Source organism: Equus quagga, chromosome 12 (assembly GCF_021613505.1).
Source record: "Equus quagga isolate Etosha38 chromosome 12, UCLA_HA_Equagga_1.0, whole genome shotgun sequence".
Lineage (NCBI taxonomy): Eukaryota > Metazoa > Chordata > Mammalia > Perissodactyla > Equidae > Equus > Equus quagga.
The window spans coordinates 67190815-67207915 of NC_060278.1; the positions used below are offsets into that span (position 1 = coordinate 67190815).

At 46.0% G+C, this 17101-nt stretch overlaps 1 protein-coding gene across 4 annotated transcripts in view; it reads right to left on the reverse strand.

The window, feature by feature from the left end:
- Positions 1-7619: 7619 nt before the first annotated feature.
- CFAP61 (cilia and flagella associated protein 61) overlaps positions 7620-17101 on the reverse strand; it is a 294287-nt gene continuing 284805 nt past the window's right edge. For 2 of the 4 annotated variants that reach the window (XM_046678345.1, XM_046678348.1), the window contains one exon: positions 7620-8063. In XM_046678345.1, the coding sequence (XP_046534301.1) occupies positions 7863-8063 (201 nt within the window). In that variant the 3' untranslated portion in view covers positions 7620-7862. The remainder of the gene's footprint in view (positions 8064-17101) is intronic. The other 2 variants (XM_046678346.1, XR_006891038.1) reach the window with 2 other exon arrangements.

Genomic DNA, 17101 nt, shown 5'->3' on the forward strand with positions numbered 1-17101 from the left:
CGGCGGTGGCGGTGGCGGCGGCAGCGGTCCGGGCCCGGGGCTCGGCGCCGGGGGCGAGGCGCGGGCGCCCCCGCAGCCCGGCGAGAGCAGCAGCGCGCGGTCGCCGTCCTCGCCGCTGCGGACCCGGTAGGACACGGGCGTGGACTTCTTGCTGCGCTTCACCAGGAAGCCGCGGGGCATGTTGGCGCGGAGCGAGGGCAAGGCACTGGCTCGGTCCCACCTCCGCGCTCGGCCCCGGCGGCCCTCAGTGCCCCCGGCCCATGGCCCGTGAGCAGCGACTGCGGAACTCGCGTGGCGGCGGCTCAGCCGGCCCCTGCGCCCTGCTCGCGCGTCCCTGTCCCCGGGCGCAGGAGCCGCTCCCTTTTAACAGGGGGAGGGGGCCATTGTTCTCGCCTCCCGCTTCCCCCAGAGCCAATCAGCGCGCCCGCAGGTCCTCCGCCTAGTAGGGTGGGAGGGCGGCGGGGCGGCAAAAAGGGGGCCGGGACTCGGGGGTCGCCCGGTAGGTGCGGCAGATGTACCTGAGGGCGCGGGGCCCCCGCGCGCGCCCCTCCGCCGCCCCGCCCGGCGCCACCGCCCCGCCCGGCCCAGGCACACGCCCGGCCCCGCCTCCCTTCACGGTCTGCTGCTCCTCTATGGGGAAGCGCACGTGCCTGGGCTTTGTGTCTCTCCTCCGGGGGGCGCGGAGCAGCCAAATGGGCCCGTCCATCAGCACGACAATGCACACCCCCCCTCCCGCGCGGGGATTACCCGCGGGTCGAGAGCAAAATAGCAACAAAGGAGAAGAATGGCCCCAAAATGTCAGGAGGGTTCGAGCCGCGAGCCGGAGCGGAGGGGGAAGTTGTGCGCGCTGCTTGGGCAGGGGCGGCGGTGGGCAGCAGCAAGAGAGGGGGAGATCTGAGTGCGGCCGCTGGGGCGGGAGAGGCGCAGGAACTCCTCGCGGTATTTGGGAAATAATTAAGACTCGAAAATAGCTGCAAAGTCTGGGCGGGCAAGAGCCCCCGCCCGTGCCTGGGATGAGTGGGCCGCGGGACCCAGGATCCAAGCGAAGATGAGACCCTGGAGTTCAAGTTTGGTAGAGGATCGGCTCTGGCCGTCTAACTGCTGCCGAGGGCGATGTTTGTCCGCAGCCTCGGCGCGTCCGCGGGCCTCGGGACGGTTTCTCTGGAGTTTGAGAAACAGTTGGCCCCGCACTTCTTCAATCGCCAGCAGATGCGGCGCTGGAGGCGGGAGGGGGCATGCTGGGCTGGGTTCCAAAAGGAACTTGAATTTCTGAACATTTTTTTTTTAATTTCCCCGTGGCTCAGGGATTGGCATCTTTGGAAGGGCCTGGTCCAGGCGGCTCGGAGCCTCCGCATCGCCCAGCGCTGGGTTGATTCAGATGGAGTTGGCCAAAGCACGAAACGCGCGCGGCCAAAGCCCGTGAGCCCCAGTGAAGTTGGTTTCCGCTCTCCCAGCTCGGCCTCATGCATTTTCATTCCGAGCGGGCATTTTGTCTGCTGGTTGACATCAGATGCTAAATCAAGGGCTCCAATCAAGGCGCTGCGAATAAAGGGGCCGCCTGTCTGGGCGCGGGGCCCCCCCGGAGCCGTGCCCCCTTCACCTTTGTGAAGGAAATTAACCTCCCGCTATTGAGCGCCGGTCGCGGCCAATCTGGACGCAAAAGAGACGCGTGCTGCCGGCCGGGGCGGGGAGGTGGGGGGGGGGGGGGGGGGGCAATCTGTCCTCGGAGGCAGGCTGTGGCCTCGGAAAGGACAAGCTGCCTCCTCCGTGCCACCAGGAAAAGACAACAGCGAAGATCCACTCTCCACCTCCCACCGCAACCCCTCACCCCCGCCCCATTTGGACCCAGACCCGGCCCTTTGCTTCCATCCTCTTCCCAGCCTGGCCCCAAGGAAACACAAAAGGCAGAATCTTTGGGGGGTGAGAGCAGACCCCAAGACTGTGTCGTGGCCCTGATGGCCCATCACTGGGGAACGAATAGCAAAGCCTCAAAAAATGTGATATGTTGTGAGGAAAATGTCCCTTTATTGAAAAAGAAGGAAACGGACATTTTTCTGCAAAGCTCTGTGCACCCAAATAGATTTTGCTGAGTTTTGCTTAAGCTCAATTCCACTGAAAGTATTAAACTGTTTTGGATTTTCCCTCTGAAAATACCCTGGCGTGGAAATTAAACATTTAAAAAATGCAGACCATATGAGTAATAAGTTGTAATGGGGACGGTTATCAGGATTAGTTAACCAAGGGGTTAATCAAGTTGGTCAATCAAGGGGGAAAATATTGGTGATTTTATGTTTATGATATTTTCTTAACTCAGACTGAAAAGAGAAGAATACATAGAATGAAATGTAGTTTGAAAGCTTTCTGCCTCTTTTTGAAAATGCTAACTGGGAGGAATGCTAGTCCTGAGAAAAGTTAGAAATCCTAAAATTAGTTTATCTAAAATTTATGGATACGTTTCAATCTAAAAGTAACTGTTATTTCCTTGCTCCTCTGAGCGCTGATTAATACTGCTGATGAAATTAGAAGTGGAAATGGGATTCCGAGACAGCTTCGGCCAATTTTATTTTCTAATCACGAATTCCATCTGGATTGTGGAATAATGGGGCGGGGGCTCGGCCCGCCATCCCCAACTGACTGCCGAGTATTTGGTCCTGCCTGTGTAACACTCTTTTCATTCAACAGATAACAGGGAAAGGTAGTCACCTTGTAAATCCTTTAAAAATAACAACACCCATAATTGTAAAGAGGGGTGTTGGGGGGGAGGGGAGGGCAAAAAACAAAACCCCTCCTTGAAAGCAGCGAATTCAAACAGGGCTCTGAATTAAGCCAAGAGAATCTATTGAACACTATTGAGATACTGATTTTCAATGGATCCGTTTCTTTTTCTTTGTGGTTTCTAGTCTTGCCAGCGAAAATGAAATCTGCTTTCAGACCGGTATGGTCAAAATAAATGGAAACTTGAAAGCTACAAGTATTAGAAACTAATTTCATAACCTAGGGCTGGGGAAGAATTGGGCTGCGCACGCACGCACACACCAGCAACCTCCCAGTAAGGGCACCCTTGCACCCGGTCGTGGGTTTCCGTCGTCTTCTGCGTGGTTTTATTTTTCAGAATCTCCGCGCCCGCGGGGATGGGGGGATCGAGTCGAGATATTTGTCTTCCTCCGGGAGGAGCAAAGCGCCACCACGCCGCGCCCCGGCGGCGGGCCTCTGAGCATTGCGATTCGGAGCAGGGGCGGCGTGGAGTTGGGCTGGGCGAAAGCCGAGCGCCGATCTGCCTCCCTCCAGGGGAGCTTCACCAGAGTCAGCTCGCAGAGGGATCCAAGGCTGGGCCCCGAAGTGTCCTTCCCAGCCCCCAGGCTACTCCCCCCCTCCCTGAGAGGTCCTGGCCGGCGCTTTGGAAAAGTAAGGCGGCCTCTCCTCTTCGGGTCCTTGCAGACCCGGCTGTGGGTTCTTCCTTTGACGGCTGCCGAGCTGGAGGCCGCAGGCACTCTGCTCTGTCCTGGTGTCCCAGGCTGCCGTCGGGGAGCGCGTCGGGGTTCGCTGGGACCCCGGGTTCAAGAGTCTATCTCCAAGGAGTTTCTACAAAGCGCGAAGCTTAGAAATAAGCGCTAAAGCGGAGAATTTCGGCCTAGGAGGTGCCCCGGGGGTGTCGATGAGTCCAGGCAGCCCCTGGGAGGCGAAGACCAGAGGGTCCGCAATCGCTGCGCGTTTAGCGACACCCGGGAGGGGCGAGAGGGAGTTGTCAGCGTCCCGCCCCCGCTGCTGTGGACCCCTGTCCCGGATTCACCGACGCCCCGCCCCGGGCCCTCCCTGCCCACGAGCCACGGCCCGGCTGAGCTGCGCTTTACCGCCGCCGGGCCGCCGTCCGGCCCCGCGCCCCCGTGCGCCCAGCGCGCCGGCCCGGCCCGGAGAGGCTTTGTGTTTGCAGGAATGAGGGGTGGCTGCGGCGGTCCCCGGGGCACGCGAGAGCCACGCGCAGCCCGCCCGCCGCCGCTCCGCCCGGCCCGGTCCGGCCTCCAGGCACCTTCCGGGCCCCCCGCCCGCGGGCCGTTGCCTTTGTTCGGCACATTAGCATAAAGCTGCCATGGATCTCCCGTTTAAATAATTCCACACAAAAGGCGAGCGCATGAAAGAGCGAACAAGGGCGAGTCCGCGCGGCTGCGCCGGCCGCCGGGCGCGGGGAGGGCCGGCGCTCAAGTGTTTCCCTCCCCTCGAGTTTCAAGTGCCCCCGGCAATCTGCTCGGCGCCCATTATCCGGCCGGGGGCCGGCGGGGTGGCTGCCGCCTCTTTTATCCTCCCGAGCGTGCCGTCGGGGCCACCGCACGCTCCTTGAAGTGCCCTCGGGGCTGTTTGTTTTTGCCTCGGGTGGGACCGTCGTGCCGGGGAGGGGAGAGGGCAGGAAGGGCCCGGGCCGCGACCGGAGGGTGGTATTGGCAGAGGCGACGCCAGAAAATGTGGGAAAGTCATCACCAGAGAATTATGCCCCGACAGGGATGGCACTGAACGTGGGGCGCACGCGGGGCCTGCTTCCACCCGCGCGCCTCTGTCTCGGAAAAGGGACCGACAAAAACCCAGCAAAGCTGAACAGAAAGGCCCCGGCGACCCGCTCCTCCACCCGCCCGCCCGCCCCAGGGTGGACGAAGAGGCAGCCAGGCTCCTGGGGGCCAGAAGGGGCGCCCTTTTCGCCTTGGCCTCGGTCCCCCCTTTCGTGTTGCTACCCTTTGGGTTTGGGGGTGTTCTTCCCCGCGCCCACCCTCTCTCCTCCTGCCCTCCCTCTCGTCTTCTTTTACTCCCGGTCCTGGCCTCCTTTCCTCTCCTCTTCTCCCTCCTGTTTGCCACCCCTGTCTCTCCCGGTCTCTCCTTACCTCCTTCCCCGTCTCTCCCCTTCTCTTTCTCCCCCCCTCGCCCTCCCTACACCGTCCCGGCTCTCCCTCCTTCCTTCTCTCGCTTCCCGTCTTTCACTCCCCTTGTCTCTCTCTGACTCCCTTGCGGTCTCTCTCCCTCAGACTGTCCCTTTCCTTCTTTCTCCCCGTCTCTCTCCTAGGTCTCTCCCCGCCCCCCACCTCGCTTTCTTCTTCTCCTCTCCCCTCCCCTCTCTCTTCCCTTTCCTCTCTCCCGGTCTCTCTCTCTTCCAGTCCATCCTCTCTCCCCCTCCCCTCTCACCCTGTCTCCTTCTCCTCTTTCCTACTCTTCCCGTCTCTCTCCCCCCTTGCTCACTCTCCCCCAACTCTTCGCCCCCTCTGGCTCTCCCCCCTTCCTGCAGGCCAACGTGTGTTATTTTATTTGTCTAGAGAGAGCCTATTTGTTCAGTGATGTGTGGCCTCCTGGCCGCCTGCTTTAATGGGGGACGCGGAGGCTTGGTTTCTGTGAGCATTAGCATACAGCTGCCGGCTCCTGCCCCGGCCCGGCGCTCACTTTATCCCAGCCGATCATCACCTCTTCTCTCGACCAGAAAACAATCAACAGCTCCTCTCACGCGGCGACTCTCCAGTTCTCTCCCTGCTTCTTGGCTAACACTCGCTCACCCGGGGCACTCAAGCCCTCTCTCTCTCTCTTTCTCACACACACACACACACACACACACACACACACGCAAACCCACCCTCTTCTAAGGGTAAATATTGATTGGCTGGCTTTGCATTTTATCCGCTCTCACCTCATCTTTCATTTTGCTTTGCCTTCCTGCGGTGTCTGGGGGTAATATAAGAAGCCATTTTTGGAAAGGAGGAGGCTACCTCTCACAAACCCACATCTGTCAGGGACTGTTAGAGGCATCTGTGAGGCATGGTTGTGGCATGAGATTTGGGGGAATAAAACTTGGATATTTTCTCGTCGGTGTTCTTTGTTGAAAATCATAGAATGCCAGGATCAGGCTTAGAACCTAAGATGTCCCCAGCTCAGCAGCAAATGCTGGAGCACGTAGGGACTTCACACATTCATCTGTCTCTGAAGAATCCATGCCTGTGCACATCGACAGAAGTCCGAATATTGGTCTCTTTGAAGCCTTTTCTTTGGCTAGGCTTTGTCATCAGCAAGCGTCTTTATTCTCCTGAAGCCCTTTAAAACAGCCCATTTCAAGTTACGATCAACGACTCTTGGATTCCTTTCTTATTCTTTGAAAAGTTGCTCCTCATTGATAAAATGCTCAAGTCTGCACTTATTTGCTAAAATTCCTGTCCAGATCCAGGAAATTGCTCACCTTCTGAATATGGGACGATGATTAGAATAAACTCATTGACAGATTCCGTAGACTAAAATATTTTCTAGGCATTTTCAAATCTGCCATGATACTTATGGAGGTTCAAGACTATTTTTTTTTAGCAGCAAAAGAAAACATCAAATTTATGCATGATTCAGTATTAAGGATGGCATTGTCATTTGGGGTCACGTTTATGTAACTGGAAGCTTTTTAATTGTAATCCTTGGTCACAGAAATCATAACCGTTGATCTCTAAATGAGGTGGTTCTGTTCGTGTCCACCCAGAAACTCGCTCCGTTTGCTGATGAATTTGACCCAGGGCCTCTGGGGTGGGGGAGGGCCGAGGGGAGGATGGTTTTCTAAACGGACTCATCTGCATGCCCCTGCAATCCGCTTTCTGGTGTGTTGGGTTTGCAGTTGGAAGGGTGAACCAGTAGGGATCGCTCTCCATTCAAGTTACACAGTTTGTACCATCTGGCCGAAGTTGGGCCCTCCCCTTAAATGACCCATGCATTTGTGTAAAACACACATGTGAAGGAATTAGTGGAGTTTCTTGTTTGCTTTTGCCTGTCTTAGAAAAATCGGAGTCTAGTGTGCTGGAACAATTTTATTTTTGAGAAGTATCAGCTTGATAATGGGTGTATAATTCGGTAATGCCAACGATGACCTTTCCTCCTAATAGCTATGCAATCTTTGTAATTGAGGCTTTTGCTAAATGTTAACATAAATACAAAAAAATGAACAAAAACTGGAATTGTGTGCATGAAAACCAGTTTTAAGCCCTGCTGGTAAAAAATTCAGTCACAAATTGTGTTACAGTCTGCTAAAAGAAATCCAAATAAATGAAAACAATCTTAGGTGTTGTTCCCGAATTCATATGTTTTCTAGCAGGCACTTAATTTGCTTTATTTATAAGAAGGGGGATTTCTGACCCACATTACAGGTGACATGTACCAGAGGCTCCCACTGCAAAGCGACAGTGCTAAAGGTCAGAGGAAATGAACCAGATTAATTTCCCACTAGTTTCCTGCACTTTTCTGATCTAAAAAGCTGTGCCCGAGCTGGTGTGTTGATCTTCCAGTTTTCCAGTGCATTTATGCTCAGGACCTGCAACATTAAAAAAACAGGGACTGTGACAGCAGCCTCCTCCTTTCCAAAGTTCAGGTAGACTTTCCAACGCAATCTGTCTTTCCGATGTTAGATTACAGAGTTAATGTCTCATCATCTGTTTTACCCATTTTCCACTCTGGGCACAGGATTTTCTTTCTTATCGCCCAGGAGTATTACTGGGTAAACATGTGAAGACCTAACAAAATTGGTGGCAGAACATTTCAGGGACTCAAACAGAATCACACCCAAGGTAAAAACGAGTTTTATACAGTACGATCTCATTTTATTGCTAGCAGGGCTTATTCTGCCCAGGAACACGCCTCGTGTTGGTAAGGTGTCTCCCTGCCCCAGAATAGAGACTCACCGCCGTGCGCCACCTACCGGGATGATAGAAAACTACAAGCATAAAAGGACACGGGAAAGACATGGCAAAACCACAATGCGATGGGCCTTGGCTATCAAGCCAGGCTTCAGAGAGGTTTCCTTTTTATACAGAGCACTTCCAGGAACTACATGTGTGAAGAAAATAAAGTGGAGACCAGGGCCACGACTAAATGATGCCTGGCCACGCGTACATGGGCAGGTGGTACTGATTGTAGTGCAGGTAGTCAAGGATGCTCTTCTCCACCAGCGGCTTATAGATGGTTTCCTGGAAAACTCTTTTGAGATAGTTCCTGGGCTTCTCCTTCAGGCTAATTTCCTCATCTTCTATCTGACGGGCTAACTGTTCCATGGAAGGAAGGTCTCCCTCCTGGAAAATACAGGAAGAGGCCAGAGAGAGAACTTAGCCCACAGTAAGAAGGAAGCTTCACTACAATGAAAAGGTAGTGCTCAGCTCCCCAAGGATCATTACTTTTTATCTTTTAAAAAACTATTTTTAATTGTGGCAAAATATACATAAAATTTACCACTTTAACCACTCTGAAGTGTACATTTCAGTGGCATTAAGGATATTCAGGGTGTTGTGCAACCATCACCACCATCCATCTCCAGAACTTTTTATCTTCCCAAACTGAAACTCTGTCCCCATTCAACACTAACTCCCCATGGCCCCTCCTCCCATCGCCTGGCAGCCACCACCCTACTCTCTGGCTCTCTGAATTTGACCACACTAGGTGTCCCATATACATGGAATCACACAGTAGCTGTCTTTTTGTGACTGGCTTACTTCACTTAGCATCATGTATTCAAGGTTCCGCAAGGATAGTAATTTTAAGCTCAATTTTCAGATAAAAATTATCTGTAAATCATGCTTGTTTTAGAAATAAGAAAGGAAGTGATTAAACATTTTTACGTGAAAACTCCTACATGGTTTACTTTACTTGGTTACACTCCCCAAAAATAGGACTTAAAAAAGCCTTAGAAAAATTCCAGGGCTGGCCCGGGGCATAGTGGTTAAGTTCCCACACTCTGCTCCGATGGCCTGGAGTTTGCAGGCCCAGATCCTCGGCGCAGACCTAGCACCACTCATCAAGCCACGCTGTGGCGGCATCCCACATAAAGCAGAGGAAGATTGGCAACCGATTTAGCTCAGGGCCCATCTTCCACACACATACACACACACACACACACACAGAAAGCTAAGAATAAATTCTTAGTAAAGTTAAATTTCATTGATATCTTTAAAGATAGGGCTGAGAGAATAAAGTTATTTGAAGTTGAGAATCATATGCTGTGCATATCTATAACATGGAATTGTTTTCCAACATTTTGTTGTAAAAATATTCAAACACCGAGGCAAGTTGACAGAATTGTACTGTTAGCACCTGCACACACACCACCTGGATTCTCCAGCTAATGCTGCCCCGCGTTTGCTGTGTCACAAATCTGCCCATCTATAGGGGCTGTGTCAAAGAACACTTCACCAAGGTTTGAGCTGCGTGCTTTCTGAACACCGAAACAGTTGACGATTACCCTCAAGGAAGCGTCACGTGGACCTCAATGGTGTGTTTATTTGAACTTCTAATAATTCTTTCTATTTCAAACAGAAAAAAAGTGGATAACTTGCAGAGTTCTACTGGATCATTAATTTATTAATAGTAAGAACTTCGATAGAAAAATAGATTCAAACTGTATGGAGGCATAAGGTAATTATCACTTGGTTATTTAAGCAAGCCACTGCCAGGCATTGGAGATGATACATGTGGAAGAAAAGTCAGTGGGGGTCACAGGACTGCAAATCAACCCAACAGGACGGTGAGAGAGAAAGAGGCAACTGCCACCAAGAACCAACTGTTAGAGGAGCTGGACCATTGGAGCGCCACCAGCACATCCCCAAGCATATGTTCTGCAATACCTACGAGGTTGGTTCTTTCTTAATTTTTCAGGAGACTTGTATCAATCAAAAACAATGAACTTACAAAAATTACAGAAGATTTGGGGCTCATATTGTATGATGCTGTTCTACCTTGGGGTAAAAAGTGTACATTGACAAAACGGAACTTTTAAGTTTTCCTAAGACAAATGCTGCTCTAGATTATAAACATATTTTCGTGCATTTGCTTCTCAGGATGTGACCTCTCTCAGTGTGACCGTCCCCACTTCAGGGTGACCATCTCCCCTCTCAGAGTGACACTATCCCCTCTCAGGGTGACCCTCTCCTCTCTCAGGGTGACTATGTCCCCTCTCACAGTGCTCATCCGTACAGCTCACCTCACAACGCACACACAATACCTGATCTTTTGTGTCTGGCTTGTTACTTAACATAGTCTTTGAGGTTCATCCACTTTGCAGACTATCGGTACGTCGTGTCTTTACGGGAGAATACTTTTCCATTGTGGAGATACACCACATTTGTTAATCCATTGATCTGTTGATGGACATGTGGGTTGCTTCTTCCTTCTGGCTATTCTGAATAGTGCTGCTATGCACATTTTTGTACAAATATTCATTTGGATACCTATATTCAGTTATTTTGGGTATATAACTAGGAGTTCAGGCTAGGTCATATAGTAATTCTGGATGTAAGTCATGAGGAACCATGAAACTGTGTTTCCACAGCAGCTGCATAATTTTACATTCCCACCAGCAATGTGTGACAGTTCCAATTTTTCCATAGCCTTGCCAACACTCATTATTCCCCCCCCTTTTTTTTTTAACTATAGCCATCCTAGTGTGTGTGAAGTGGTATCTCATTGTGATTTTGCTTTGTATTTCCCTAATGATTAATGATGTGAACATCTTTTCATGTAAATCGGTTTACTTCTGGACTCTCAATTTTATTCCATTGATCTATGTATCTATCCTTATGCAAGTACCATACTGTCTTGGTTACTGTTGATTTGTAGTAAGTTTTGAAATTGGAAAGTTGTGTCCTTCAACTTTTTCTTTTTATTCTCAAAATTGTTTTGGTTTTTTGGAGTCCCTTGCATTTCCATATGAACCTTAGGATTGGCTTTTCCATGTCTACAAAAAATACCATTGGGATTTTGATAGGATTGTGTTGAAATCTGAAGATTGCCTTGGCTAGCATTGCCATCTTAACAATATTGTCTTCAAATCCATGAACATAGATGTCTTTCCATTTATTTAGGTCTTCTTTAATTTCTTTCAGAAATGTCCTGTGGTTTTCAGTGTATAAGACTTGCACCTTCTTGGTTAAAATTATTCCCAAGTATTTTATTCTTTTTGATGCTATTGTAAATGGAATTGTTTTATTAATTTCATTTTTGGATTATTCATTGCTAATGTAGACAACTGATTACTGTATGTCAGTCTTGTATCCTGTAATTTTGCTGAATTCATTTATTAGCTCTAATATTATTTGTGGCTCTTTAGGATTTTCTATATATAAGATCATGTCATCTGAGAACAGAGATCGGTTTCCTTTCCAATTTGGATGTTTTTTATTTCTTTTTCCTGCCTAATTGCTCTGGCTAGAACTTCCAGTACAATGTTGAGTGTAAGTGGTGAAAGCAGGCATCCTTGTCTTGTTCCAGATCTCAGAGGCACAGCTTTCAGTCTTTCAGAATTGAGTGCAATGTTAGCTGTGGGTTTTTCATAACTACCCCTTATCGGATTGGGGCAGTTCCCCTCTATTCCTAGGGATTTTTAGTGTTTTTACCACGAAAGCGTGTTTAATTTAGTTAAATGCTTTTTCTTTTTCTTTTTTGTTTATTTATTTATTTTTAATTGCAGTAACATTGGGTTATAACATTATATAGCTTTTGGATGTACATCATAATATATTTCGAATTCTGTGTAGATTACAACACGTTCACCACCCCAAAACTAATTATAGTCCATCCCCTCACATGTGAGCCTAATCACCCCTTTTGCCCTCTCCCCCCTTCCCCCATGGTAACCACCAATCCATTCTCCATTGCTATGTGTTTGTTTGTCGTTGTTTTTATCTTCTACTTATGAGTGAGATCATACGGTAGGTATTTGACTTTCTCCCTCTGACTTATTTCACTCAAGGTCCATCCATGTTGTCACAAATGGCCGGATTTCATCATTTCTTGTGGCTGAGTAGTGTTCCATCATGTATAAATACCACATCTTTATCCATTCGTCCCTGATGGGCACCTGGGTTGCTTCCAAGTCTTGGCTATTGTGTATAATGCTGCAGTGAACATAGGGGTGCAAGTATCTTTATGCCTTTGCGTTTTCAAGTTCTTTGGATAAATACCCAGCAGTGGGATAGGTGGATCATATGGTAGATCTATCCTTAATTTTCTGAGGATACTCCATACTGCTTTCCATAGTGGCTGCACCAGTTGCACTCCCACCAGCAGTGTAGAAGGGTTCCCTTCTCTCCACATCCTCTCCAACATTTGTTGTTTCCTGTCTTGTTAATTATAGCCATTCTGACCAGAGTGAGGTGATACCTCATTGTAGTTTTGATTTGCATTGCCCTGATAGCTAATGATGTTGAGCATCTTTTCATATGCCTGATGGCCATCCGTACATCTTCTTTGGAGAAATCTCTTTTCAGATCTTTTGCCCATTTTTTAATTGGGTTGTTGGTTTTTTTGTTGTTGAGCTGTATGAGTTCTTTGTATATTTTGGATATTAAGCTCTTATCTGATACATGGTTTGCAAATATCTTCTCCCAATTGTTAGGTTGTCTTTTCATTTTGTTGATGGTTTCCTTTGCTGTGCAGAAGCTTTTTAGTTTGATGTAGTCCCATTTGTTCATTTTTTCCTTTGTTTCCCTTGCCGGGTCAGACATCGTACTTGAAAATATGGTGCTAAGACCGATGTCAAAGAGAGTACTGCCTATGTTTTCCTCTGGAAGTTTCATGGTTTCGGGTCTTACATTCAAGTCTTTAATCCATTTTGAGTTGATTTTTGTGCATGGTGTAAGAGAATGGTCTACTTTCATTCTTTTGCATGTGGCTGTCCAGTTTTCCCAACACTATTTATTGAAGAGACTCTCCTTTCTCCATCGTATGCTCGGCTCCCTTGTCGAATGTTAGCTGTCCATAATTTTGTGGGTTTACTTCTGGGCTCTCAATTCTGTTCCATTGATCCGTGTGTCTGTTTTTGTGCCAGTACTATACTGTTTTGGTTACTCTAGCTTTGTATTATATTTTGCAATTAGGGAGTGTGATACCTCCCGCTTAGTTCTCTTTTCTCAGAAATCCTTTGGTTATTCGGGGTCTTTTGTTGTTCCATATAAATTTTAGGATTCTTTGTTCTATTTCTGTGAAAAATGTTGGAACTTTGATAGGGATTGTGTTGAACTATAGATTGCTTTAGGAAGTATGGACATTTTAAGGATGTTAATTCTTCCAATCCCAGAGCACGGAATATCTTTCCATTTCTTTGTGTCTTCTTCGATTTCTTTCAACAATGTTTTATAGTTTTCAGGGTACAGATCTTTCACCTCTTTCGTTAAGTTTATTCCTAGGTATTTTATTCTTTTTGTTGCAGTTGTAAATGGGATTATATTCTTAATTTCTCTTTCTGCTACTTTGTTGTTAGTGTATAGAAACACAACCGAGTTTTGTACGTTGATTTTGTATCCTGCAACTTGACTGTATTCCTTTATTGTTTCTAAAAGTTTTTTAGTGGATTCTTTAGAGTCTTCTAGATATAAAATCATGTCATATGCAAAGAGTGACAGTTTCACTTCTTCTTTTCCAATGTGGATCCCTTTTACTTCTTTGTCTTGCCTGATTGCTCTGGCTAGGACTTCCAATACTATGTTAAATAGGAGTGGTGACAGTGGGCATCCTTGTCTGGTTCCTGTTGTTAAAGGGATAGGTTTCAGTTTTTCTCCATTGAGAATGATATTTGCTGTGGGTTTGTGATATATAGCCTTTATTATATTGAGGCTTTTTCCTTGTATACCCATTTTATTTAGAGTTTTTATCATAAATGGATGCTGTATCTTGTTAAATGCTTTCTCTGCATCTGTTGGGATGATCATGTGATTTTTATTCTTCATTTTGTTAATGTGATGGATCGTATTGATAGATTTGGGGATGTTGAACCATTCCTGCATACCTGGAATGAAACCCACTTGATCATGATGTTTCATGTTTTTAATGTATTGTTGTATTCGATTTGCTAGTATTTTGTTGAGGATTTTTGCATCGATGTTCATCAGTGATATTGGCCTGTAATTTTCTTTTTTTGTGTTGTCCTTGTCTGGTTTTGGTGTCAGGATAATGTTTGCTAAGTAGAAGGAGTTAGGAAGCCTCCCCTCCTCTTCAATTTTTTGAAAGAGTTTGAGAGGGATAGATATTAAGTCTTCTTTGAATGTTTGGTAGAATTCACCAGGGAAGCCATCTGGTCCTGGATTTTTATTTTTTGGGAGGTTTTTGATTGCTGTTTTGATCTCCTTACTAGTGATTGGTCTATTCAAATTCTCTACTTCTTCTTGGTCCAGTTTTGGAAGGTTGTATGTTTCTAAGAATTTATCCATTTCTTCTAGATTATCCAATTTGTTGGCATATAGCTTTTCATAGTATTCTCTTATTATCTTTTGTATTTCTGAGATGTCCTTTGTAATCTCTCCTCTTTCACTTCTGATCTTATTTATTTGAGCCTTCTCTCCTTTTTTTCTTGGTGAGTCTAGCTAAGGGTTTGTCAATTTTGTTTCTCTTTTCAAAGAACCAGCTCTTGGTTTCATTAATTTTTTCTATTTTTTTTTAGTCTCTATATCATTTATTTCTGCTCTGATTTTTATTATTTCCTTCCTTCTGCTGATTTTGGGCTTTGTTTGTTGTTCTTTTTCCAGTATCTTTAGCTGCACTTTTAGATTGTCTATTTGGGATTTTTCTTCTTTGTTGAGGTAGGCCTGAATTGCTATGAACTTCCCTCTTAGAACTGCTTTTGCTGTATCCCACAGATTTTGGCATGTCGTATTTTCCTTTTCATTTGTCTCCAGGAATATTTTGATTTCTCCTTTGATTTCTTCATCGACCCAATCGTCGTTCAGTAGCATTTTATTTAATCTCCACATTTTTGTGGATTTTCTTCCTGTAGTTGATTTCTAGTTTCATTCCTTTGTGGTCAGAAAAGATGCATGGTATTATTTCAATCTTCTTAAATTTATTGAAACTTGTTTGTGGCCTAATATGTGATCAATCCTGGAGAATGTTCCATGTGCATTTGAAAAGAATGTGTATTCTTTGGTTTTGGGATGAAATGTTCTGTATATATCTTCTGTCCATCTGGTCTAATGTGTCCTTTAAGGCCAGTGTTTCCTTATGGATCTTCTATTTGGCTGATCTATCCATTGGTGTAAGTGGAGTGTTAAAGTCCCCTACTATTATTGTGTTACTGTCTATTTCTCTTTTTATGTCTGTTAATAATTGCTTTATATATTTAGGTGCTCCTATGTTGGGTGCGTAGATATTTACAAGTGTTATATTTTCTTGTTGGATTGTTCCCTTTATCATCATGTAGTGCCTGTCTTCGTCTCTTGTTACAGTTTTTGTTTTAAAGTCTATTTTGTCTGATATAAGTATTGCTACCCCCACTTTCTTTTCTTTGCCATTTGCATGGAATATCTTTTTCCATCCTTTCACTTTCAGTTTGTGAGTATCTTTAGGTCTGAAGTGTGTCTCTTCTATGCAGCATATACATGGGTCTTGTTTTTTTATCCAGTTGGCCACCCTATGGCATTTGATTGGAGCATTTAGTCCATTGACGTTTAAAGTAGCTATTGATAAATATGGATTTATTGCCATTTTGTTACTTTTTTTTTTTCTGGGTGTTTTAGTAGTTCTTCTCTGTTCCTGTCTTTTTCCCTTGCTCTCTTCCCTTGTGGTTTGATGGCTGTCTTTAGTAATATGTTTGATTTCTTTCGTCTTACTTTCTTGCTTGTTTATTATAGGTTTCTGATTTGTGATTACCATGAGGATCCTGTTTAATATTCTACGTATATAACAGTCTATATCAAGTTGATAGACCCTTTAGCTTGAGCTCTTTCTAAAATCTCTACTTTTTTACTCTCCTCCTCACACATTTTATGTTTTTCAAATCATATGTAGTCTCTTGTTTAGTGTGTGCCCATCCATTACCCTCTTATCATTGAAATAGGTGATTTTAGTACATTTGTCTTTTAACCTTCATATTATCTTCACAGGTAGTTGATCTGCTACCTTTACTATATTTTTACCTTTACAAGTGATTTTATTGCCTGTTTTTTTGTTGTTGTTGTTTTGTTTTTTTGATAATAATTTTTTAAAATCTCTATTTGTGGTCATTGCTTTCCCACTTAAATAAATCCCTTCAGCATTTCTTTTAGAACTGGTTTCTTGGTGATAAACTCCTTTAATTTTTGCTTGTCTGGGAAGCTCTTTATCTCTCCTTCCAATCTGAATGACAACCTTGATGGATAGAGTATTCTTGGCTGTAGGTTTTTTCCTTTTGGCACTTTAAATATGTCATGCCATTCTCTTCTCGCCTGTTGGGTCTCAGCTGAGAAGTCTGCTGATAGCCTGATGGGCTTCCCTTTATATGTCACTTGTGGCTTTTCTCTTGCTGCTTTTAGGATTCTCTCTTTGTCTTTAATTTTGGACATTTTAATTATAATATGTCCTGGTGTGGGCCTCTTTGGGCTTATGTTGTTTGGAGCTCTCTGTGCTTCCTGAACTTGGATGTCTGTTTCTTTCCTCAGATTAGGAAAATTTTCATCTATTATTTCTTCAAATAAATTTTCTGCCCCTTTGTGTCTCTCTTCTCCTTCTGGGACACCTATAATCCGAATGTTAGCACGCTTGATATTGTCCCAGAGTTCCCTTAGACTGTTCTCATTCTGTCTAATTCTTTTTTCGTTTTTTTGTTCTGCTTGGGTGATTTCCTCTAGTCTTTCGTCTAGCTCATTGATCTGTTCTTTTGCATCGTCTACTCTGCTACTGAGACCCTCTAGTGAATTTCTCATTTCCAGTATTGTAGTCTTCATTTCTGATTTTTTAAAATATATTCCAGTTCTTTGCTGATGTGCTCACTGTGTTCATCCATTCTTCTCCCCATATCTGTGAGCATCCTCATGATATTTTGTTTGAACTCTTTGTCGAATAGGTCACTTGTTTCTGTTTGATTTAGTCCTTTTTCTGGGGTTTTGTCCTGTTCCCTTGCTTGGAAAGTATTCCTTTGTCTCCTCATTATGCCTCTTTCTCTGTGCTTATTTCTATGTATTAGGTGAGTCGGCTATGTCTCCTGATCTTGGAGAAGTGGCCTTATGTATGAGATGTCTTATGAGGCCCAGGAGTGTGCTTCCCTCTCATCACCAGTCCAGAAGACCCAGGAGTGACCCTTTTGTGGGCTACTTGTGTCCTTCTGCTGTGGCAGGGTTGCTCCCACTGCAGGAACCCAGGGAGTCTAGTCTTT